The sequence below is a fragment of the Falco cherrug genome, chromosome 3, assembly GCF_023634085.1.
Source record: "Falco cherrug isolate bFalChe1 chromosome 3, bFalChe1.pri, whole genome shotgun sequence".
NCBI lineage: Eukaryota > Metazoa > Chordata > Aves > Falconiformes > Falconidae > Falco > Falco cherrug.
Window position 1 is genome coordinate 46,132,962 of NC_073699.1, and position 26,902 is coordinate 46,159,863.

General features: G+C 38.3%; 1 protein-coding gene across 4 annotated transcripts in view; it reads right to left on the bottom strand.

Moving 5' to 3' along the window:
* Positions 1 to 26,902, bottom strand: part of CHD7 (chromodomain helicase DNA binding protein 7) — a 127,894-nt gene that overhangs the window by 54,015 nt on the left and 46,977 nt on the right. For all 4 annotated transcript variants that reach the window (XM_055704495.1, XM_055704496.1, XM_027811100.2 and 1 more), the window contains exon 3: positions 3,492 to 3,913. In XM_055704495.1, coding sequence (XP_055560470.1) covers positions 3,492 to 3,913 — 422 coding nt within the window. The remainder of the gene's footprint in view (positions 1 to 3,491; positions 3,914 to 26,902) is intronic.

Below are 26,902 nucleotides of genomic sequence, written 5' to 3' on the forward strand. Positions count from 1 at the left end.
TGATCTTCTCAAACAGGTGGTCCTCATCTCCTCCAGGGACAGGCACAGGAGGAACAGACATCTGAACCATGACTTTGCAATTCAGTGAGACTACTTCCCTTTCCCTGTCCATTTACTTTTAGAAAAAGCTGCCTACTTTGCATGCACCTGAAGCTGGCTCTGTAACATTAAGAGCCCACAGAATACTTAAGCCTTAGCACTCCCACTATTTAATAAAAACCCTTTATTTGTGATCCTAGGTATACATACATTTTGCTTTCAGACCCATCTAGTTTGCTCCACAATAGATTTGTTTTGCAAATATATTTTTTTTTCTAGCCACCACTGTATTTGTCATTCTGTATTGGCAGGATTCATTAGAAGTTTTAACAGTACAATATTACTGTGTGATCTTTCTTTCAAGATCACCAAGTATGCAGTATAATGTACCAGAAGCCCATTTGGGTGTTTTCTTTCTTTTTAAGATGCTATGGGGGACACAATTCAGACAAGCATGAAATTAATCAGCTTCTTCCATTCTGACTGTTGTCCCTCACATGAAGGTGCATTTCAGTGAGGCAGGCTGCTCATTTTGTCACAACTAACACCAAAGATAGAGGAGATGTGAAAGCTAAAAGTTTCTGGGGTTTTGTTGTTTGTGTAATAAAAAAGGATTATACTGTTAGTCAAAACTGGAACTGAAATAACAGGGTTATATTATGAGCTATAATAAATTACAAAAATGTAATAAACAAAATGTTTTAAGAGACTTAAAGACTGGATTTTTTATCTATGTGTATACCCTAATACAGCCTGTGTCAAAATTAACTATCAAGGACTTGTTATGCTCTATCCAAAAAACTGTGGCTCTTCAATGAATACGTTTTCTATGTCTGTCTTTATTTACCTGAATTTTATGTAAGTGCAAAACTCTTCTGTTAAAACTGATCAGCTTATTCAGGAATGAAAACCGTTAGTTTTGCACAGCATTTAGAAATTAAAAATCACACTACTTTCAATGCTTAGAAGGAAAATACTGAGCAATAGAAACAGTAATAGTAAACACATGCCAGATACTAACTTTATCAAAGTATTTTACTTCTACATAATCATCCATAATCTATATTAGCTTGCATTAATCTCACTCATCTCGGCTACTGTAATACTTCCTTTCTGGAGTCAGTGCTGCTGAAATACTGTGTCTCAAATGATTAAACGTTTGGACTGTTGATTTATTTGAAAACTTGATTCAATGATCTGTCACTGGACAGGTTCTCCAGTCTGTGATGTTACCAAAGTAAGCAAGTTTCTTTCACCAACTTAAAATTCTTTGGCAGCACATTATCACAACACAGCTTCAGAGTTCTTCAGAGAAGTTTGATACTGAAGCTGACAAGACCACAAAATGAGAATAACCTTGTTTTCAAGAGAGCATTTGGTAACAGAGACACGAGCCCATTATAGGAAAAGTAGGACTCTCTCCACACCCCTGAGTAAGCATAAGAACAGCAAATGCTCTTAATGCTGCTCCAAAAATGTTTCTCTCACAGGTAAAACAACAGGGCTTAGTACTTACTAGAACACTGTAAGTCATCTAGCCACCCAGGGACAAGAGTTATTGCATGGGAAAGAAGATAAAAGACTCCTACAAACACAACCACCCAGGGACAAGAGTCACTGTAGGGAAAGAAGATAAAGACTCTCCTACAAATACAACTAAGCAAGCAGTGATTTGTTCCTTCAAAGGAAACGCTGCTCGTTTAACCTGCATGGCATGTCCCAAGATTTAGAGAAGATGCGCAAAGAGATACTAGGATTGAGTGGATGGGACAGACCAGCTCTGAGGTCTGACATCCAGCACAGGCACAGGAACCCATGCATGTTTTTGAGGCAGACTCCTTCTAACCACTGCTTATTAAACAAAGCTTCACTGTAGTCAAGACCTTGTAAAACCGCACTAATTAGGAAGTCCTGCAGTAAAGCTTTTTTCATTTCTGGTGGCAAAAATTGCTGGGAGATGCTCAATACCAAGTAATATGGCCTGGTCAGCCTTTAAACCTGTGAGTATAGGGAAATGGAACAAAACGGTTACTTTAGCTGATACAGTATTTTGGTTTCAAAAACACATAGTAGGAGATAGACAAGAGAGATTTTGTAAGATGTGAATTGCTATGTATGTAAACCCCATCCTTGGAACAGTCCGGAATGCAGCCGAAGTAACTTCTGCAATACGGATAGGCTGATCAACTGTAATTTACTGAAATGTTAATATAACCCGTTCAGGGAAACATTTGATTTTACAAGCCAGCATTTATAAATCCTTCAGGAAACATCATCTCTGCCAATATAGAAACTTCTCTTTCTTACTGAAAGAACAAGTAACGTCTTACTGTCCGTGCCTCATTTAGCCATATAGCTATATCAAACCTAACCAACAGTCAGCCTTGTAGAATATATGCAAAGCTGATTCATTAACTGCAATTTTTAAACCCTAATACAAATGGATTTTGCAAACTGATTTGGATTAACCAAGTCTGGCTGTGCTTCCATCTGGAAGTTATATTTTATAACACTAGCCACATCTTGAAAAACAGATTCAGATGTTTGGATCAAATTCAGAACAGTTGTAAGAAATTCTAGGTACAAATGAAAAAAAAAAAGAAAAAGCTTTAATGTCTTTTTCCTCTCAGTTTTATTTCAAGTAGGCATTTATAATGATGGTGTTTAGGGAATTGAGGGGTAAGGAAAGAATCTGTGTTATTATCTATGACGCATTACTCATGTGTAACAGCAGTTTGTTCTTTCTCTTACTACTCTGTAGCATTTTAAGCCCATCCTGATAAAGGGACATGATGCTGAATGAAAACAGTTAGGAAACAGGGTTGAAGCATCTGGTCCATCCACAAAGATTTTCTGCCATGAAAACTGTCTTTACATGCAATAGCAAAATGAATGTAGTCCCTACAGTGAGAATACATCAATATCCATATAAAAATGCCTTTTTAACAGCAGAGCTTATAGCCCATGGGTTGTGTCAGTCTAAAACACTGTCTGTAAGGGTTGTACAACTTGTAACAACGCTAAGTACCTAACTTTAGAGAAAAACATCATCAAACCTTTTACTCTAAGTCTTAATCTCTGGATTTGGTCAAACCTACGTTAACATTGAAGCAATTTAATTTCTTAATACACAAACCACACATGAGGACAGATGAACATCAGAAGAGAAAGAGCTAGTTTTGAAATCTAATGCATCCAGAAATCTTTATGCCTTGAAAAGAAAAATTAACCCTCTGCCTTTCCAGCTTGTTTAAAATAACTGTGAAGCCATAAACAGGAAAGCCAAACAAGAGAAATGTGCCCAAGTTCCTCAAAAACATGATGCTGTAGATAGTAGCAAGCAAACGATAGAACAAGATTTCCTCTCCACCCACACCTTTTAGACCAGATGCTCTAGAAATCCCACAGACGACTGGTTTTCTCTGATTGCGTACAGAAGTTTCCTGACTTACCTAGCCTTCTTGCTGGTCTTGGGTTTTGGCGCGGTATTTTTTGCTTTCTTTTCCTTTGGCTCTTTAGGGGTCTTAGGGACTTTGGGGGTCTTGGGTTCCTTCTTTTCCTTGGGTTCTTTAGGATCCTTAGGTTCTTTTTTTGCCTTGGGCTTTTTCTTTTTCTTCTTCTCTTCTTGGGAGCAATCCACTGAGTTCCTGCTTAGATTCTGGCTGTCAAGTCCCCCAGGAAAGTCCTCCTTACCAAAACCTTTACTGGGACCTTCTGCAGCAATATGATTGTTTTTCTTTTTCTTTTTCTTTTGCTGTGTCTGCGGCTCAATTGATGGCAGATAATCATCACTTTTCACTAGCTGGGTATTCGGTCCGCTAACCTGAGTCATATCCGGCACTGGTTTCTCTAAAAAGGGTTCCGACGGAGAATGCTGAGAGAGAGACAAACAGAAATAAATTTGTAGATTTGCAACCTTGATTTCTAGAACTTTGCTCTTTTGGAGCAAGAGGTTACAGAGGGAGAAAATACTAAGCAGAAGATTAACTAGTAGCATATCTGAAACACTGTAAACCAGTAAAAACCCAAAGCTTTCTGCAGTTAAACCAGTAGCAAAATAACCAGAAAAGGGCAAATTACTCTAAAGCTGGTATATAAAGTAGAAGTACAGAAAATATTTACAGCTGTCAACATTTAGATGCAAAAGGAAATCAATTGTTATTTCAAATATTTCAGAATAGTTGTTAGTAGAATTAGTAACTTGTTACAAATTATTTAGTTGCACTGGAATTTTGTCCTCCAGGAAAAAAATTCTTAAAGTTTGTTTCTAGACATGCAAAGGAAAATAAAAGTATATTCACAGGCTGTATTTATAAAGAAAATAATCAAAGCAATTTACATTGGTTCAGCTGTAACAGAAGGTATTTTGATCAGTACATGAAGGATTAAGCCACTTTAAAACATAATATAATGTTACATTTTATGTCAAAGATCCACAGCTCCTAATTGTAACAAACAGATTTGTTCCTGCTACAGATTGGACAGAGAACTACCTTAAGTGTTTGTGAACCTGCAAAAACATCCCAATTCAAAGTCTGGATAGTGCATCAGGTTTATACCAGACTTAAAAAATGAAAACTTACATTTAATTACACAAATGTCAAGTGCCTGGACTAAACATATTGGATATATCTGCAACTTTTCTCCTCTTAATCGTTCTCTTCTACACAAAGATCTATGAGTTTGCAGTGAAAAATTGTCTAAGATCTACCATGACTTTGCAGCATATCAAAGCTCTAACCTGCTTCTCCTCACAGCCTGCCCATGGTTATAAATGCAGGACAACAGCGCTTCTCAAGAAGAAAAATAATAGCACGACACTGTACTGATGCTCTCTTGCAACTGCATATACAGTCAGATCATTTTCCCATCTTCTCTCTCTCTCTTCCTTTTCACTTTTCTAAAAATTAAGTCTGGATGATTCTAGGCAGAAAAGCTCCCTATTAGCTGTGGTCACAAAGTCTAGCCATTTGAGATGTTTGATCAATCGAACTGGGGAGAAGAAAGGTTTATAGCATATCAGAATTTTACTTTTAGGAATAGCAGTGCCTGTGTAACTGTTTGTGATGTTATCCACATTTCCTTTTCTCCACTCTTTCTTCAGACTGCACTTACTTAGGACTGGCAAGCATGCAGATGAATGACTGTAAATCCAGTCCCTGAGCATAAGAAGAACTGATGGGCATACACTGAAATACACTTCAGCCACCTGCATCTAAAAAGCAATGCACTTAAGATTTAGGAAGTAAAATTCTTAATATCATTATACAAGAAAGTGAATGCATATATATTTTTCCAAGTATATTAATATAGATTTCTGAATGTAAACAAAGTGAACCAGTGCAGTCCTATTTTCAGCATTTCTTTACAGCAGCAAAAAAATGCTGTTCCCTGAATATACTCAGATACTCGGAAGCGACCCAAGCAGCAGAAGGAGCAAGGCTGTCAAGAAGTGAAAACAACTCTTCATTGCTGTCTGGGAGAGGTTTCAACAGTACAAGCTTGATGCTACAGTTCTTCATGGAAGAGACTCCAGGACAAGAGAAGGTGGCCTATGTGACGAACTGAAGATTTGGGTCCATGTGGCTGAACCAAAAACTTCCAGGGTGACTTCTGCATGTTTCTATCCTCCACCTGTTTACTAAGATGCTTTTTAGTGCAACAGGGCCTTAGTTGCAGTGAAAGCTCAACTCTAACACAAACCTGATGCACCCACTGCATTAGCGCCACATCAATCGGCCTCACCTCAAAGGCAATCTTACGTTACGTATCCTGAAGTATGAACCAACACCTCTTCTAGAAATTTGTAGTCACCAAACACTTGCCTATCTTCATGCTGGAAAGTTCACAGAGACTGGGTATCTGTACAGAAAATGCTGATCCCAGGAAGTCCGTGGTGCCAATGAGTTTTACAGTCCAATTATGCATTACATAAAGTCGAGTTATTTTAAAATCTTCTAATTGGTTTTGAATTTGGTTGACTGAATTGAATTGAATGTCTCCTCAGATTTGTTCTGTGACACAGAACAGAACTGTCTTCTCCCTCAGACCATTACGTATTTGTACTGTCTAACACTTATTTTTAGGTTGGAAGAGATAGGAATGTCACACAGATCACCTGTAAGTACTTCTTATACATAGGTTTTCAGACCAGTACTTTTAACCTGCATTTTCCCAAGGTAGTCAACATATTTCTATATTATCTGCCATTTCACATCTCACCTATGTTTTTCAGAGACCTTGTGTGCAAGTTTCATCAGTCTTCACTGAGCTGTCCACTGCCATACTCAGTCCTCTTTTTATATACTGTTCACTTGCTGTATCTAACTTAGAAGAAATGCAAGTTATTCCTTCCATGGTTTGTAAAATTTGTGTTGAGCAAGTACCTTGTGTTTGGCAGTACAGCATTTGTTTGCCACGTTGAGACTTTTACAACTATCTACAAGCTTGTGTATAAGGCACAACTTCCTAGAATAAACTAGAATTGGTAGTTTAATTTATTTTTCTTTGTCTTAAGCCTGTGAAGCAGCCAAGCCAACAAATATTAAAAACCACAAGAAATCCAGTAAGGCCAAGTAAATGTAATTCTATAAAATCTTCAAGGTTGTACCTTCACTGGAGATATGACTGTGTCAGTGAAATCAATATGAAGTTTTATACATGCTTGTGTATGCTCATTATCTTTTCAATCTACTTAAAAAAATTAATACTTGTCTCCTTTCTAAGATTTGTAGGTTGTTTTTTTTGTTTGTTTGCTTGCTTATTTTAGAAGTCTGAACAACAGCTTTTAGTGCAGTTATAAGGAAATCTGAAGGTAAGGCAGACAGCTTTCCAAGTCTCTACAACAGCTATGTCAGCCCCTCATGATCTGACATTTGTAGTTTTAATGTAAGGTCTGGTCAGAAGGTAAAGCACCGAGAACGGCAGCAGCGATTGTTGTCACACTGTAGTACTCAGTAACTCATTCTGGAAGATGTCATCTTATGAAAATCCAGATTTTTACCACCTCAAAGAGCTTACCCACAAGATTCATTCACAGGCTCTGAAACAACTTAGACTATAGATTAGACTCAAATGTTATGCATGAAACAAATATTAAAGAAGAAAACCTTACTGCCTTTTATTTACAGTACCAAGCTATATACACTACCAAGCATGCAAATTAAAATACTATGGTTTTTATTCATATCGTCCCCAAAACATCAAGCTACAAAAAGCCAACTCTGCCCTAATTAGGCTTCACTTATATCTCCCATTACTTGAAAATACATTACTTTTGCCATATTCCACTCCCTTTGCAGTTTGGCACATTTTGTAAATCACTTATATGTGATCATTTAAAGTATAGCACTCTTTCAAAGAAACGGGTGTGATTATTTTTCTAGGAAGTCTGTGCCTACACTTTCCCAATATGCTAAAACAGTTTATCCCTAACTGACAACCCCACATTGCTCCCTAGTGTGAAGCTGTGTAGGAGCAGCACAAACCTAGTGAGAAAAGGAGATCGGAAACAGCTTGAAAGATGCATTTTCTTACCCCAAACCAGTTATCTGCTCTTTCTTAAGGTAGAAAAGGAAAAAAGAACAGGCTTTCACTAGTAAATATTAGATTAAGCCTACCACAGGGAATTATTTCAAATAGTTCTACTTCTTTAAATCTACAAAGGATTAACTCCAGTTACAGGGTCACAATTTCTAATGAAAGAACCCCATTTTCCATTTACAAAATTAAAAAAGTACATTACAAGTTTTTACCAAAAGACTGAAAAAAATTATCTCCATACTTCACAGAAATCAAAATCATCACTTCTCCTGCACTTTCAGTAGAAACAAAGCCATAATTTAGTATGTTGGTACAGAATTTAATCTTCCACAGGAAAGAAAGCAGTGAAGATTAAGCACAAATAGGTATTCATCTTATTTGATATTGCAGCAGTATTATTTTTGGTATTATTTGAAATAAGGTGAAAAAGGTGCTCAAAAATATTGGCGTGTTTACTAGACCCACATCTCTTTATATCTTTTAGAGAAAAGCTGTTTTTGTAAACATTTAACAAAGAACAGATGGCCTGTTTTAATCATGTGAAAAAACCTGGAGCTCACATTAATACTCCTACCACCGACTACTGGGGCTAGTCACCTCCCTAACCAGCAGCATGGTATGGTCTTCAGTAATATCATTTGATTTTACAATGGACATTTTCTCATCAATTTCACTGCTTGACAGTTAATCAATGCTATTAACATGCAATATCACAATGCAGGACACTCCTAAAGATCGCAGCTTATTAGAATAGAACAGATTCTTCAGGAACTCAAAGGAGTTAAAATAATTTGCAGCTCAACAGGTTACCCAGAACAGTAATATGCTTTTGCGTTATCAATAAAATCCAACAATAGCCAAGCACATAATACAGGAAAACAATATTTGAGAAATTGATTCTGGAATGCAAAAATCTCACTTTTCTGGAATTCAAACTTATTTTTAAACTTCCAAACAAGTATCATCAGGATTTGAAAAATTAAAAATGAAGCTGCCTGCATTTCACAGCTTCTTGTGCTTTTAGAGTTAAGCTCATTCTCTGCAGCCCATATAGCTGTCTCAAACCAGGCCTGTTAACGTGAAGTAGCAAGATGGACAGGATGTAGGATTAATCCAGTGAGGGTTAATGGCAGGGAGGGAGGTTAAGGAGAATCTTACTGTTGCTTGAACAAGGATTGAATCACAATCAACTGTACTTAAGCACTGAAAGTAGCTGAGTGTTGCTTCCCTAGCAGAGCAGCAACTTGAGCCAATATTGAGCTTTAAGAAGTATGAAGCCAGAGCAGCAAAGTATGCGACATGACTCAGCTAACTCTGTGAAATTTGAACATCAGCACCAAACAACAAAAAAACAAAACAAAACAAAACAAAACCTAAAACTTTTTACCAGGACTACTTGCATTTCCCTCACAGGTATTTCCAGACTCCCTGGTCTTTTACATATTTTAAAAAAGATCTACTATAACCACACTTCATTTAAATGTTCTTGAACATTGGTTTATTAGCTGAGTTGAGTAACAGTAGAGCAAGTGCTCCGTCAGTTCCTACTGGCTCCAAAATACAAGCCTTTCCAATATGATAGCTATACAATGGATAATTCCATGTTAGGTAAATCATTACTGAATATTCTTATTTGCAGCAACTGCAGTCCTGTTAAATTATCACCTTCACTTCGGGAAAAGCAACCTGCAGCAAAAGGAAGGTCTTTTAAAACAGAAGACAGACTACAGCATTGCTTCTGGAAGCAGCTCAACCTAGTGCTGTACAGATCGCTCATTTTGAATTTGGGTCCTTCCCGATAGCAGTCCACAAGGCATTAAAAGCCATCCCATGCAGAAATTGCTCCACGATGCTTCCTTTTAAAGGTTAATGAAAAAAGTATTTATCATCCCTCTGGGTTATTTAAAACAAACTACTACTCTTGACTATCCTCCAAGCAAATCACTTGGAAAGTTTCCGTGTCATGTCTCGATACATTGCTCTGTCCCTGCAATTCTCAACTTGTCTCAACAGTTTCAGCATTAGGCTTGTCTTGGTACTCCCTTGATTTGAAGCATGCTTCAGCTTTTCTAGACCAACATATTTTTCAGACATCATCCATCTGCAAAGCTCAACATATCAGTAAAAACTCCAGAGTAAAATGGGATCAACAGCACCTCTGAAATTGCAACAAAGTACCAGTACCTACGCTTAACAACAGTACAGCTGTACAGGATTTTTTCCTACAGTAGCTAATGTCCAGAAACATGCTCAAGACTACCTGCACACTGAGAATTCTTTCCAAAATCTGTTTTACCTATCAGATTCTTCTCCTATATTGTGAGTGATGATCCCCTCCCTTTTCTGTGACACTACCACCTTAAACTGAAGATATGTATGTCTTTTTTTATTTCACTATATGGAAATACTTGGTACTACCTTAAAATATTTTGGGCAATATGATGCTGTTTAGAAACAACTGGTATCTCAATACTTCAGAAATCCTTCAAAAAAAATTGTAGTTCCAAAGTGACAACTTGCATTTGTAAACCAACAAGTGGTGTCATTAATCTTCTCCACACTAAAGGGAAAGGCATCACACCAAATGAGAATGAAAGAAGTCGATTTTTCAAATATGACTCAACAAGGAACCTTATAGTTTACCAACACCCTTGCTATACTTCTACAAAACACAGATGAAGATGTATGGAAAACAAAAGTTCTATTAACACCTTCTTAGCAAGACATAACTTGACAGTTAAAAATCACTTTGCATGAAAAAAGTTCACATTTTAGTGAAGTGCTGCTGCAATACCACTTTATTTCCTAAGCAAGCCTCAGAACAGAATAGAATATTTTAAGACTTTCCTAAGTCTTCCTGCTCTGTTACTAGTAATGGAGACCATCTTTAAAAAACAGGTGCAACTAATAAAAAGTTAAAACTTGCCGATCTGAAGTTTTCAGAAAAACTCTTGAGTCAAAACAATGAGAATTTTGATGCCAGCAGCATCCTAACAGTGGAGTGGAAGTGATTAAAACTAATCTTAATGCCCTCAGCCACCACTGCAAAAGTACACTCAGTGCTGATTTGGTGGAGCTGAAAATATCCCCCAATTAATGTATGTGGAAGAACAAAAACATGCTATACAAAATATAGAGTTCTTTAATTGCACCTCAGCACAGCTACAGCATTAGAATTTATTCTGGTCATGTACTCTGTGGAGTAACACAGATTACAAAATATGAATGATACTAATGTGGCCATCCAAAAAGCAAAGATCCCATTATCTTTTACAGTAATCTCACGTAGCAATGCTATTTCATGCTCACAAAGTAAGAAATATTGCTAAACCTATGGAGTATCAGCCAGTGCTCATTGTTCACAGCTCAAAAACAACTAACTTGTCCTGTAAGAGAGCTCTTACATTCCTGTCCATCAATCAGAATCAACATCAGGGTTGATCAGAATCTCAGACAACAGCTACTCCTATGATAACAAAGTGTGTATCGTCCACATTAGCTTTCCAGGTAAGAAACTGCAATAGCTACCATAGGGATTGTATATAAGTGCTGTTGTGATGGTCCACAAGAAAAAAGCATTAAGAGTTTTTTGCTATAGACTACTTTGCTCCTAATGCAAGTGAGGCAGTCCTAAATATTACACAACAGTAGCCAGACTTTCCATCATCACCATGTAGACTGTTCAAGAACTCAGGATTTTGGCCAGTTTTTACTAGCTCTAGCTGTAGAAACACATAGAAAGTGTGGGGCAATTAGGTACTGAATTCTAATGGCAAAAGCCATATTGCTCATGCTGACAGGTCATCCACCTCAAGCCTGCCTTCCCTGCACAGCCACAGACAAAGGAAACCTCACTTCTGCGTACGCTCCATTATCAAGCAACAGACATGCCAGAAACATGCCAATGTGAATTTTACCACAGAAGTCTTGCAGAGTTTATGCTATGCAGTCTATATCACCAGTAGGAAAATGACAGGCACAACAGCAAGAGCTCTGTTGTAAAATGGCCTATAAGCATCTTTTTCTTAACACTTTACTTCTGTGCCAAGTAAGACCTGTATGCAAAAATGTAGATATTTTCTTTGTGAAGCTACACCCAAGCACAGCTATCAAGGTACCTAGAGCTTACCAGAGAATTCCCTGGATCAGAGAAATATCCAGGAGGTTTACCACCAGTTTTCTCCAATCCCTCTAAAACAAGGTGGTAGCTGCACATCTCCAGGCAAGATAGGGAAGTCACATAGCAAAGCAAGAACACGCCAGGATGAAAAGGTTTCTGGAAGACCTAGTACAATACTTCAGCTTCTCCAAGAAAGGGTGAATAGGAGAGGAAAGGCCTTCACATATTCAACTGAAACAGTAGTATTGAAACTGCTATTATTGAACACATAAGCACTATAAAGATTAACCAAACATTTTTAGCATATATACAGGCTGAGTTGTTGCTCTTGGCCTTGCCTCCATGTTCCCCACAGCACTTCAGCTCCACTGTGAAAGCAAAACAGTTCCTCTGAAACAGCAAAATGCGAACATCCTCCCTCTCTTGGGCACGTTTCACAGTCACACTTTGAAATCCAAGGTCCTGAGGGAAGAGGGGAAGCGTACTGCTCTGCACGTGTAGCCGCCTCCCTCTGCCAGCAGAATTCCCTCCATTCAGTTACGGAATGTCAAATACATAGAAATCTATCCTCTCTGAAGGGTAACCCATTCCTACATCACACTGCATTGCCATCACTACGGGTTATGATGCTCTGGTATCAACTACAATTTCCGCTTAACACCCTGTTACCTACCCAGAAAAAGAAAATCTGACAAAACTGTCCTGTCTGACTATCTATTGAGCACTTCCAGCCTGCCCACGGTAATTAAAGCAACAAGAGTCCCCTAAAATTTCGTTTTTCTACAAAAGACTTAAAGTTACTCTTGAACCATTTTAAGAAGGACCTTAATTAGCTCGCATCTACTTCTATCAATACATTTCTCTACCATTATCAAATCTTAATCACAGTGACAAAGAGCAAAGAGCATCAGGTTTATGACTAAGGAGAAAATCAAAGACTAGCATATGTGGTACAAACACTGCTGTTTCTGACCACAGACAACCAAAAAAGTTCCATCCGTGCTTTTACTGCTGCAAGCAGTAACAGCAAAAGCACTACATGCCACAACAGTAAAAGTGTTTCTATTCTGGTACTTTTTCACCCCACCCCTTCTAACCCCCAAACGAGTTAATAGGAAAACTTATTTAACAGGTTATATTTGTAAAAAATATAAGGTGAAAGGTAGTAAGACATGTATATATCTTGCATGTTTACGTAAGATACAAACTATTAAAAAAATATGGTGTATACGTAAATTCAGAAGTGATTTGCAAAAAGTCTAATAAACTATGCTTTATCTGAATTCACATGAAGTACACTTTATTGTCTCACACCTTATATCAAATAAAGTGCATTTTAATCTAAGGAAGGGAGAACAACAACAGGGAGAAAAGCAGTTGTTTGGGTTTTCTTTTTTTTACTAGATGAAACTGAAGACTAGCAGGCCAGGAAATTTTTATTTCTCCTACCTGCTGTGCAGCGCTTAAGGATCAAGTAAATGCAAGCTTCAGAATTACCACTTGTTTGACGGACATACGGTGAGCCCTACTAGTCTGCTGCTTGTAGTAACAACATGAAATGCTTTTCAACAATGAATCAAAAGGACCAAACTGCAATGAAGACTGTAAGGAAGTACATCAGGAAAAAGAGATGAGCACAGACAGGAGCAGCGTGGATTTAAATGTGTATTGCCCCATTCTGTTTACTTGCAACCAGTGCACACATATGTATTTTTTCTTCTGGGCTTGGTCATCTTGCAGTCTCTCCCTACCAGCCTGGGAAAGCCTTACAAAGATACAAGTCATAGCCAGTTCCTTTGGCCTTCTCATGGGAAGCCATGCTCTGTTTTGCCATGCACACCTGCCCCAGGGCTGCCTCTTCCCTCTCTTCTGAGGGCTCTCTAATGCCAGGGCCTTCAATGGATCTATAGCCTACCTCTGGGGAAAGCTGGCTCTTGGGAGACAAGCTGGCAATCTCAGCTGCCCACCAAGCCCTGTCTCATAAATATTAATGAGCAACTGAAGGGCTTTATTTCATACATTCATGAAACAGTAAGATGTAGCAACCACCAGCAAAATGCTTTCAAATATATTTATAGGCAGTTGCATTTATTAGCATACACTTTTTTTCCAATACATTAGGAAGATTTTAGGTAAGAGATAACTTCTCTATCATTTTCCTAAGCCTTTCCTTATATACCTCAGAAAACAAAAGCCCAGCATTTTTGTTTTAAAAGCTCCCCCAGCTCAGATTCTAGACTTTCTAAACATGCATGTTTAAGAGGCCTGCACATATATATATAAAAAATATCAATTGACAGTTTAATGACAAACATGCACCAGATTAAGAGGTTGGTGAAAAGAGGATGCAATTCATAGACAGCCTTTACTAAGAACTTTATTACTTCTCCTATCTGCAAGCCTTTACAAAAAAAGACCAAGTTTTCCCCAAAGGTATAAATATGTATCACATTCTAATAACACAAGAAAAGGGCAATGGTCTTAGATGTTTAAGATTTCAACTGATGCAACAAAGGACTAACTCCTGAGTTTTTACTCCTGTCCCTAGAAAGGAGGTCCCACTGAAGTCCCACAATACTACTTGTAAGTACTTTTATTACATAATAAAACATCCCGAGTTCTTCCATGGTTTGCAGCAAGTTTTGGTGGGTTTTTTTTTTTCAATTTCACCAGGATACCTTGCAGATAGAGTGTACCAGCTTAAGAAAGATGAGCTTAAAGCATTAGAAGAAACACTACAAGCACAGATACCACACTTTCGTTTCAGTTTGGTGCTCACAAACTTTTAGTTCATCACTATTTTAATGAGGATGATTTGCAACAGACCCCACTAGACAAATAATACAACACTCTTTTTCGTCCCTTGTCATCCACAGCCTCTGCAAGGTGAAACTGCACGGTATCCACAGTCAAAAGATGAAATGTTTTTGATGCGTTACTTGAGCTGATGCCTTTTTTTTCCCCTGTGTAATTTTAACTATAACTTGTACTCAAGGCTTTTCTGCTACAAATTTTAACAACCACACAGAATTCTCCAATCCCATGGACTTCTAATACTGTAAAATACATAAAACAGCACCAAGGCAATGAAAGCTAAACCAGTCAAACCAACTTTTACAATTACTCATTTATTCTTTCAATCGAAGTTTGCTGACTTATTCTGATTAAGAGGGCCTCATCTCAGAAGTTCCTCAAAAAGGCTGTATTTGGTAGGTGGTTTTTGATATCATTATATCCACAGTAGATCAATCGTCCTGTCTCCACTGTTTACATCTATTCCAACTCTCCAAGTGTTTTTACTTGTTGCTCTTTCAGTCTCACAGTCCAGGTGAGCACACTTTGTACTAGGAGATTCACAATGTAGAATTATTTAGAAGTCAACATTTTGTTTTGACATTCTAAATGCCATTTCCTTAGTCACAAAGAAGTTCCACATAACCAGAGAAAAACAAAACTCAAAAATCCCACTACCACTTTTATTTCTAATAGCTGTACCTAGTAAGTTGGAGTGACTTTTCTAACCTATTTTTATCCCCACCTTAAACTGTTCTTGTCCAGCAGAAATTCAAAAGCTTTCCTCAGACATTGACCAAATGAGTCAACTTGCAAGTGAAATAGTAAACATGCAATGTTCTCTTGGAAACATAATTAAAGTTCACTGTAACTCTAAGAAAAACTACTATAAACACATTTTTCTTTTTTAAAATGGCAGTCTAAATTATTAAGTATTTCCAATACTTGAAAACAAAAGAATAAATGTCATTAGTGTCACTTACAAAACAAATTTAATTCCTAGTACTTGACTTTTTACAGTAATATTTCACAGGGTGAGTCCTCCCTAGTTACTTCCAGAATTTCTGCCTCATTCAGCATACAGGCTGGATGAGACTCCTAGATTAAATCAGATCTGAATGACTAAGATATTATCCTGAAGAGAAGGCTCATATTACCTTGAAAACTTCAGTACAGAAAAAAGAAAGACTGCAAGGAGATGGTCTATGATAGAGCAGTGAACATCAGGCAAGATTTTTCCACCAGCCTCAACTCACCATGATAATATTCTATTATTTTCCTGAAGGGGTTTTGTGTTTCGGGTGGGTTTTTTTCTTTTAAATTCCATACTCATTTCTTTCTAACATAGTTCTCCATCAAAGGACTTGCCACGAACCCTCTTACTGAGAAGTGCCCAACCATGACTGCAAGAGTACCTGCTTGGATAACTATTGGCTTCAGCCCAGCATAACACACCCTAAGAAGCCCCAAATCCCACGTCTATCACTCTGGCCTCAGGCAACTCCCTGTCCCTCTGTCCTGGTTTCCTTGTATGTAAAATGGAGAATACACATTGTAGGACAGTTTAGAAGATGAATGAATTAGTGGTTGTTGAGATTTTTCTATGTTACAATTAAATTACCATAAAGAAGCTCATTTAGCTATTAATTCTTTGCCAGAAGAGAGACACTGTTTGTAGGAAGAGTCAGTCTGTTTCACAAGATACAGTGATATTCATGATTAGATTTACTGGACAGTATACGGTCCATACCTCAAATAATAAAACCAAATTAAACAGCTACTTCCACCCACAGAAGACCTTCCAGAAGTAGAAGAAACAGAACAGACAAAACATGGTTGCATACACAGATTACATCCTATTTCATTGGTACAAAGAACATGTACTGCAGCCCTACTTCAGTTCTTAACATCCCGTTTTGCAGCTTGCTATCACTGTAAGCCCCATCACTTAAAATGTGTGTTAAATTACATCGTTTAACATTTTTGTAACTTTGTTGTTTCTTGATACTTCAACAAAGTATATAAAAACATAACCACCAAAACCTTTTTGCCAACTGTAGATATAAGCAAGGCAGGCTCTGCAGACAGTAATGAACAATTAGTTTTTTGGGTATCCTCATCACACCCCTTTCAGAGGCATTCATGCTTACAGCAATATAAATACTTGAAAGTTCTAACGTGTCACATATGAAGTATGTGGGAAGACAACACAAGTTAAAAGCTACTTTTTTTTGTCTTGCATACATATATATTTACATATATATACATGTCTGTTCAAATATTTAACTTCCAGTGTTCTTTAAGTTTCCTCTACTGATGTGTGACCCTCTTCCCAAACTACAGGTGTTTCCATATTCACTTTCCAATATATATACAAAAAAGACACCAACAAAACCAACCTGCAACAGAAAAAAAAAAAAAAAATCAGCTAAATGGTGTGGGTTCTTCCCTAGCTACATACTCAGAGTAACGCTTTCCATCCTGGCATGTAGAAGAAGTCCTCAGGTTAAATAAAGTTCTGTGAAGATAAAACAAAACATGATGGAAAGGCAGGGTTTTCTTTTCCATCTCCTGTCTCTAAACAGAAAAGGAAAAGAACCTGAAAACAATGTGTGTGATGGTTTTCTCTACATTTTTAGATACACTCCTGAACAGTTATGGAAAAGCAGCAATCCTAGAAAATCCTCTCCAATTAACTAGCTTTTAAACACCTATAGTTGACCAACTCATGGAAATCAGAGGGCAAAAGGCACAATATAACTTCAGCAGTGATGCATTTTACACCAACGATATCTATTTTACAAGAGAAAAACTACTAAAGATTTAATGGTGCCAATTAAAGAAGCCAAGAGTTTGCATGGCTCAATGGCTAAGTCATAGACCTTTTCTCTATAATAGGTTCCATTATAGCCCTGAGCTCAAGCAGTGGTAAAAGGACTGCAGAATTCTAAGTGTTATTGCAAAGGAAGGTTTAAGCATTACGCAGCTACAAGGCTAGCAGCAGTAAAGCAGCTTGCACTTACTCAGAATCCTAGTTGTGGGCATCTCACAACTTCAAAACACTATCAAAGAAATGAAGCACAGCAGCGCAAAGCCCTCAGAAATTTAACTAGCATTTTATACACATTTCCAAACTTGAAATACTTCAGTATTTGTAATTTTTCTACTATGGTATTACCCGATTTGGTATTCATTTATGTTTACATAAAATTGTGTAGCTGAAGACTGAAAGTTTTTACTTAACCATAGGATGTCTATAAACAACTGGTGCAACGTACAATGAGAAGAAGAAAATTAAAATGTCAAAGTGCCTCTCGAGATGGCTCCCAGTAAACCCAGGAAAGTATCTGTGCCATCATAGAGCACTGTACAAAATTATCATCTATATCAACAACGAGACCTCACACACAGTACAGATTATCTTGAAGGCAAAGTCTAAAGGGCATTTCACTTACTTTAGACAGATTGCTCTTTATGAAAACATTGGCAGATCCTAATACAGGAAATAAAAAGAATTAATATGGGTAAAATTGGCACCAGAGCAAACTGGGTATAAAACCAGTGACTAATAAATTTAGGATAGGAAGTCAGATACCTGTTCCAACATTCAGAGTAATCTGATTTGGTGTAAGAATTTCAAAAAAAGGAGTACGGGGAGCAAAAGCCAAGTGCTCTTTAAATTGAAGTTTGATAAGCAGTTTCTAAGACTGTACATGTGACAGCCAGAGGCTCAACTCAATGGCCCAGACAACCATTACAAGTACTTTGCTCCTAATAAATGGTGACAGTAAAAATCAACAGCAAAAATCTTGTTTAGATTAAAAAATGAATGTATTTTAATAAATATACTTTGGAATATGACAAACACTGAACATATTAGTTCAGAAATGAGTTAAATATGCTTAGAACAACCATTTCTGTTTGATTTTCTAGGGGAAGAAAATCCTTACTAAGCAGACTGACTGGTAAGAGAAGCTTCTGGTCACGGAAGTTTTACCTTCAAACCCGAAAAAAGGGGTTGGTTACCCAAAAAGCTCTTATAATTACACTGGCCAATATAGTCAGAAAAAAACCCTTAAGTATTACCCCTTTTGTCAGTCTTACTTCATTCACATCCTCAAATCATCACAGCTATGAATGTGACTACTCAGATACTTCAAGGAAAACCTCCATGATTTCAAATGCTTGCACTTACATCACCTTTCTTTGACTAGAAATTGTCTTCATTCACATCATGATTATCATACAAAAGGCAACAGTGCTGTTTAAAACAGAAGGGGTTACTTTTTAAATAAAGATGTCACAGTCCCAGTGTCCTTTTGCAGCAGCTGCTTCTATTCCATGGTTTGGACAATTCTCCCAAAACAATGCAGAAGTCATTTTTATTTTTAGGTACTGCAGATGATAGAGATTTGAGAAAAGTAGAAGCAAGCAATTTATGAAATTACCGGTCATCAGTTGTTCATTTACACAGTTATGCTACTTTAGTATTAGTGATATACTTGTAAGGAGTGGGTTAGTGCAGGAGATGCTGGTATCCAATTGCTGAGCATGTCTTAAATTGCAACAGGAATATGGCAACTAAAAAGGCTCCCAAGAGAATTTCATTTCTTTCTAATGTTGTGCTAGAAAACTTGATCTTCCTCAAGGGCTCCCTACACACAACATCCCTAAAATACAAGGGATCTGAATCAAAGAGGATAAATGAAGGTAGAACAAATTAAGAAAAAAAAAAAAGAAATAGAGTAGTTTTCCATAGAAATTACCTTAGTGCTCCCACACCAGAAACCCCTGGCCTGCTTTGATGGCTCTCCAGGCCAGTTAACTAACCATGTAAACCCCTTCTCCCATCCCCAGCCACTGAGGCATTTAGGTGGTTTACAGGAGTGCTTTGTTTGGGACTAAATTTGTACAAGTTGGTGTAGAGACAGAAGAGATGGAAAGGAGCATGAGTTTTTATCTTTTACACCTACTGGTACGTCTGAAAGAGCAAGACAACCTGCAGATCATACTTCAACTACTTAAGAGTGCAGGTTTTCTTGTACAATAGTTATGGTGTCTTCCCCTGTTGTTGTTCCCCCCATTTTCTTTGCTTTACTTAGGAACAGAAGCATCTACAACTCACAGAGTATGTTCCTGAGTTAAAAGGAAAATATGCTGATCAAGATCCAAGTAAATCTGTGTTTGTGACTTGCAAGAAATAAATTGGTTGTTTTCTAGGACTGAACTAAGTAAGGTAGGTATTTTCATGTGCACTGCTAATATTCTTTTTATGTAGGAGTCCCTACAGGTTTGCACGAGAACTTTTGGTTATCCAATTAGACATAATTAGTAAAAGCCCTTTAAATGCAGAAAGTTAACTTTTACTTTCTGAAGCTGCAGTGGTTATATTTTGGATATACTAAAAGACAAAGCAAAACAGAAGATTACATCCAAAGGCTTTTTGCGTTTTTAAGGACATACAAATGCACAGAAGTCAAGCTGGCTTTCAAGAAAATGTGCTGGAGTGGAGGAACACACAGTGTTAATCCTTCTCAAGGCAGGGCCCCTGAGGCTAGCACCCCACAGGCAGGAGCCTGCCCAGGGCAGCAGAGGCGGAAGAGGGAGGAGGTTTGTGGCTGCCTGGTAAACCCAGGTGCTACCCGGCTGCAGGTTTCCACTCTGTCAAATGGAAACAGTGATTGGGTTTGCCTGCCCCATTAGTGTATTCCCACTGACTCAAATTACTCAAAGGTTCTCTGACGGAATAAGTTAACAGACACAGAGGGTACATATCACAGGCTAAAGCCATCTTTTTCGAGCTGGCTTACTAATACTAACTTGCCAAACAACTCAGGTAACTGTGGTTTCATGCCATCACTCCACTGCAAGATTCACAACTCCACAGAAAGGCTCAGTTATGCCCAGTATCCTTCAAATCCAAAGGCAAATACATTTTTACTATATGTTCTCTTCAGTCTTTCCAAAACCTTTCCAAAACAGGTGGCACTGTACAATCCATTACTTCCAGGTGAGATAAGGCTACACCACCTTCATCAGCCAATACAGAACTCACCATTTGGACTCCCCCCTGAAGAGATCATCGAACAGTTTGGGTTGGAAGGAGCCTTTGAAGGCCATCTGGTCCAAACCCCCTGCAATAAGCAGGGACATCCTCAACTAGATCAGGTTGCTCAGAGCCCTGTCCAACCTGACCTTGAAGGTTTCCAGAGATAGGGCATCTACCACCTCTCTGGACAACCTGTTCCAGTGTTTCACAACATTCATTGTAAAACAATTCCTTATAGCTGATGTGAATCAACCCTCTTTAATTTAAAACCATTACCCCTTGTCCTACCACAACAGGCCCTGTTAAAAAGCTTGTCTGCATCTTTCTTAAAAGTCCCCTTTAAGTACTGAAAGGCTACAATAAGGTCTCCCTGGAACCTTCTCTTCTCCAGGCTAAACAACCCCAGCTCTCTCAGCCTGTCCTCACAGGAGAGGTGTTCCAGCCCTCTGATCATTTTTGTAGCTCTCCCCTGGACCTGCTCCAACAAGTCCATGTCTTTCCTGTGCTGAGGGCTCCAGAGCTGGATGCAGCACTCCAGGTGGGGTCTCACCAGAGCAGAGGGGCAGAATCACCCTCCTCAACCTGCTGGTCATGCTTTCTGGGCTGTGAGTGCACATGGCCAGCTTATATTCATCCACCAGTAATCCCTATTTCCTTCTCCTTAAGGCTGCTCTCAAACCCTTCATGCCCCTGTATTGATACCAGGGGTTGCCCCAACCCAGACACAGGACCTTGCATGCTTGGCCTTGTTGAACCTCAGGAGGTTCATATGGGCCCATTTCTTCAGCTTGTCCAGGTCTGTATGGATGGCATCCCATCCTTCAGGTGTGTCAACCGTACCACTCAGGTTGGTGTAGTCTGCACATTTCCTGAGGGTGCACTCAATCCCTCTATGTTCTTGATGAAGATACTGAACAGCACTGGTCCCAATACACTTTGCTAGGACGGGGGGACCCTACACTTTGCTTTACACTGAGGTGTAACTGCCGTCATTTCAGACGCCAGCCTGAGCAGATCCCATCTGAGGTAAGATTTACATTACAACACAGAACTCTGTTCTGTCTATTCCCCCCCCCCCCCTTTTTTTATTTTTTAATCTGTAAGCCTCTAGTAACAGAGATGTAACTCTCTTAACTCTCTTTTAAAACCTTCCCATACGCATATTGATGCTTAGCGTATAAACCAGCTCTTCTTAATAGACCACCTAAAAGCTATCTACAGAGGACTTCAGAGATATACAGACAGGTTGAAACCACCAACTCAAAGAAATCTTAACGGATACATGGGAGATACAAAACCAAAAGAGATTGTCAGTAATCAACCCTATTTTTCTGCTGAGGTGTGAAGACAGCACTTCTCCAAATGGCCTTTCCATTGCAGTATTTTATTAACTGCAGCATGACAAAGTGGGCTTGAAATCACAGACTTGTTAAAAAGCCTTTGATGTTATATATGCAGCCCAAGATCCATTTATGTCAAAGAGTGCAAGATACTTCTCAAGCTCTAGTTCTTTAGTCACAGCAACAAATGAAAAAAGACTTTGAATATGTTATCTGTGGCACGTCACAGGTAGGCCTTTTCCCAGCTCCTTTAGTAATTGAGCTAAACTAACAAGTAAATCAGAAAGAGTCATTAGAACTGGAGGGGAGGAGAAAAAAAAAAAAAAGGCAAAAACCCAACCAATAACCCCACACTTCCTTTCCTGTGGACAAACACCTCATTCAGCAGTACCAATTGAGATAACTCTTAATTATAATGATTAGATCATACTTCAGTTCTTCAACCAGTTTGATTAACATTCTTCTATCAAACATCAAGTATCTTATCTTTACTGCATGTATCTTTAGTATCATAGCTCCAGCTGTTCTTTACAGAACCTATAGTAAAATGTGAAAAACCCTAAACACAGGTCTTATATCAGATGTGCCTACAGCGATATCAGGTATAATTTTGTTTTATATTGTAATACTATATTAGAACCAGAGAGGTGTGTCTAAATCAACCCTTTATAACTTACCCCTCATTGCCAGTAACATTTTTCAGTGATGTTGTACAGCATGCCAGGGAACTGCAAGAACTGCTCTGCTGTCCCCTGCTCACCACCACTGCAGAGCACCTCTCAAGCACACCCAACAGCAATACTGGCAATACATACATGAAACAAGCAACCTGTGTCAGACAGCAAAGAGTCCCCAAATCCCAGTCTAATGCCTTAGTTACTGATTTATCTGATTTTCAACAACTTTTCCCCAAGTATTTCAAAGGAGACTAGCAGAGAGAAAGACTTAAAATGAAGTAGTCTTCAAGTATCGTAGGTGTTTATCCCTATGTCCACAACTGACAATGCCTGCCCCAGTAAACATTTGCAATACCCCATTAACAAACTGAGTAAGATTTGAGAAACAACTATAAAGCCCAAAGTTTTAGACTAGTTTTAATGACTGTATTTTTCATATACAGCTGTACAAGTAAACTGTGATGTCAACCTTTTATGGTAAGGTGTCATTTTAAATTCAAACACACACTGTACATTATAAGCCTCCCATTATATTTAGCAACAATTGGCTGGTACAGAAAGATTTCTTCCAAAAATAAAATAAAGCACTTCATATCATTCAACGCTCACACGTAAGGAAAATTACAGTATTATCACAGTTATCATAGTCTTCCAGGGCCAAAAAAGATATGAAGTACCAGAATGCAAGTGGATGGAGGGCCATCTGGAGAGAAAGGAGATGTAAAAGGAGAGTGGAAAAACCAGAGTTCATATTGACTACTAGATATTAGGATGTTTGTTATGAGTCCTCTCTCTCTTTCCTTACAGGAACACTAAACCCAAAACTCCACAGAGGTATTAACTTCTCAGTTACTGTGGTGATTACGTTATTTTGGTTGTGGGAGTTACAGAGACATAATAAAACACAATTTCATTAACACAACTAAAAATTACTAATGTTCTTCTGATTCAACTGATTTAAATTATTCAGTCTGGTTTAAGAAAGAAGTCTTTTGTAAGAGGGTATACGTTCCTTTCGGGAACTCTTGTATTACACGTGAAAACTTCCTCTCTGATTAAAAACCCAAGAGTTTGTGTTTAACAAAATACAAAAAAAGTGAAAGATTAAACTTAAGTTTGGCACTCCCTACAACATGTTATATCAATATAGCAAAGATACATTTGGTGCTGTATACTGAAGAGTAAGTGTTGCACTTGAAGACATGTATTTGCAATTTTCCAAAAATAAAAGGTTAATAATATTCCATAGAAACCTACCAAGCTCCAGAAGTTAAGATTTCTTGATATTTGATTTCTACAGCAGCAACCCATGCATTATGAACCCACTCCCAGTAGTACTTAATTTTTGTGCTTTTCCAGTGTAATACATGAGCTGCTGTCTCCTAAGCTTGGCTAACACAATGAAACCACTGAGGAATAGTACAGGAAAGAGTTGCATCCTGATCCTTGGTAGTGATTCAGGGATGAACAGGAACAGGAGATGGAACAACAGAAGCAAAAAAACTCAACCCAACAGTGGAAGATCAGAGAGAGATCCACTTGTTTTCTTCCGTATCTTGTATACCTGCACTACTTTCAGGTTAACCTCTACAATTACCAAATTCCAACAACATGAAGTGGGATTTCCTGCTCTGAACTGTTAAGACTAGTCATCTCTACCTTCTTGAGTGGCACTCTTAAGCAAGAGCAGTACTGGAAGGAGTCACAAGGACAGCACAGGGAGATCGCACATTTTAGAGTAACAGACTAAGAACTGGAATCAGAATTTTTATGAATTTGGGTTTTGAATAAACAACAGTCTTTATGCCCATCATCTATATGTTCCTCTCCATAAACAGGGGCAACACTATTAGCAATCTCGCCCAGTAACTGAGAAAGTTTTAACTAAATTGGTGATATATCAAGGTCAGTAAAACCAGAAAGAATGCAGATTCCAGAGTTTATTATAAATCAAACCCACACTCAGATCACTAAACCATCCTATCTCTCAGATTTCTTTCCTCATAAAGACCACCAAGAAATTAATCTGAGTTTTATTTTTAACTTTTCATGCTTTTAAATGATTCTCTATGTTGAAGAAAAAAATCCCACTCAGTGCTCATGGAAAACAATTTATTGACAGATACTGGAGGCATCTTCCCTCATTTCAATGCGCATGACGCACATCTAATGAAATTGTGCCAAGCTCTTTGCTAGAAAGGGGATGTTCTTTCATCTCTTCAATAACAAAATAGCTGCAAATACTTCAGCTGGAAGAGAGGAAAAAGTCTTCCTTTTCCCGAAAAGAAAACACACCTCTGAAACCAGATCATTCATTTATATTTGTGTGGGGGAAAAAAAAAAGGAACAAAAGGTGAGTGTTAAAAAAAATATCTGGGAGAAGTTGAAATGTGACCTGTTTGTCACTAATTCAATGAAACAAGACAAAGCTTTGACTTCTAATGGAAGTTCTGATTTATCAAAATTTGAGGCAGGACTCAAGGACTGGTTACTGAGGAAAAGTGCTACGGAAACCTGAACTGTTTAAGGGGCCTGAAAGCTCCCTGCCAGTCAAAGAGGCCGTCCCCATTTTCTCCCACCAAGCATTCCTACTCCCACACTAACCAGCTTGGGTGATCTTGTGGCCACACAGTGAAGATATGCCAAGAACATGATCTGGCCAGAAGCAAGCTGGCCAGATAAGCCAGTTCACCAAATGATCAGGTATGCTGATGCAAGGAAGGAGCTACGGCTATGTATCCCAGACCTCTGCCACCTTTATTTGCATGGATTATTCTTTTTTTATATAAGAAGATTAGATATTGAGAGTTACTCAGTTCACGCAACTACACTGGCAAGCTGTCAGCAGACTGTCTGCCCACAGCACAGCAACACAAAGGTGCACCCTGAAGCAGTGTGCTGAGCAGTACCAGGCACCACTGTGCCAAACAGCTACCTCTGGCAAAAGGGCTCAAGAGGCAGGTGACTCAAGCAGCTGGTGCAGGAGAGGGGTGACTCCCTGAACTTCTCTGTCCCCAGTTTGACACAGATGTTGCCCACTTCCTCTCTTGTTCTACTGCTCAGCGCTGCTCCATCAGCTCAGCCTTTCACTGTTCTCTCCCTGATCACTGCTTCCTGCCCATGCTTCCTACTCTGCTCCTACCAACTGCCGAGAAGCAGCTTCACCATCTTTAAACCACACGTGCAAACTTGGGAATACTTCAAAAGACCTGTATAAGCAGATGCTTTAATCACTCAAGGGTGTTAATCTCACTCCACAACTTTACAACTCTGTTGACCAAATACTTATAGAAGACATCTCTAAGGAAAAAAACCAAGCTGTTTGTCCCCCAAATCCAGATCACATTACCACCTGTATAATATATACATCAACACACAAATAAAAGAACATTGATACCTAGAAAGGAAAGCTCCCAAAGATAATAAAGAAAAGAACAGCAGGGGTACTAACATCCATTCTGGTACTTTGTTCAGGTGAGACTGTCCCTTTTTAAAATACCATTCCAGTATTTTAATTTCATCATCAATTCCTTCATTATAACTCTAATATGAAAATTTAAAGTGAAAAGCATTGGCTCACTGAACTCCATAGACAAAAGCTAAAAATGGAACTTCAAAGTGATGGTGTCCCATCATAGTGGGAACCCGGACATTTACTCTCCCCAGAAAAACAGAGGACACTTACGCAAGTTTGTGACACCTGCATTCAAGATACAGGCAAAGGCGGATTAGTTTAAAATAAACGGATGCCTCAAATTCCTGCCTGCATGAAAGAGCAGGATGGAAGACCAGGAGCAGGATGAAAGACCAGGAGCAGGATCCATAATAAAAAGGCAGGAATTTACTACTTCACCTGTTCCTTATTAAGATTGCCATTGCATTTAAAGAAATAAAAAAATACACGTGAAACAAATAATTAAGCATTTCTCCTTTCATTTGCTCCAATTTTCCATCCTTGTAAGTTATGTAGGCTGATGATGACACAGATGTGAGGGTTTGTATTAGACTATCAGCTTTCAGCCATGAAAAAAGCTTCTCTGAAACAACAGATCTAAATTTGTTCAAATAAATATAAAATAAGAGAATGTGTTCGGCCATGGGAAAATAAGATGACTGCCAAATCCCACTGTAGTGATCATCAGCAGATAAGAATACAGTACTGAAATACTGAACAGAAGCATAAATTTAGAAGTATTTATAGTTAGGCAAGTCCTCAGATAATGCTAATGATTTCAAGAAAACACACATTCAGGTCACAAACATGTTGTAGAAACTTTTAACATATTCATGCCGAAGAACAAGTCTGGTAACTCTTAAGCCTACAAAATCAGTATGCTGATGC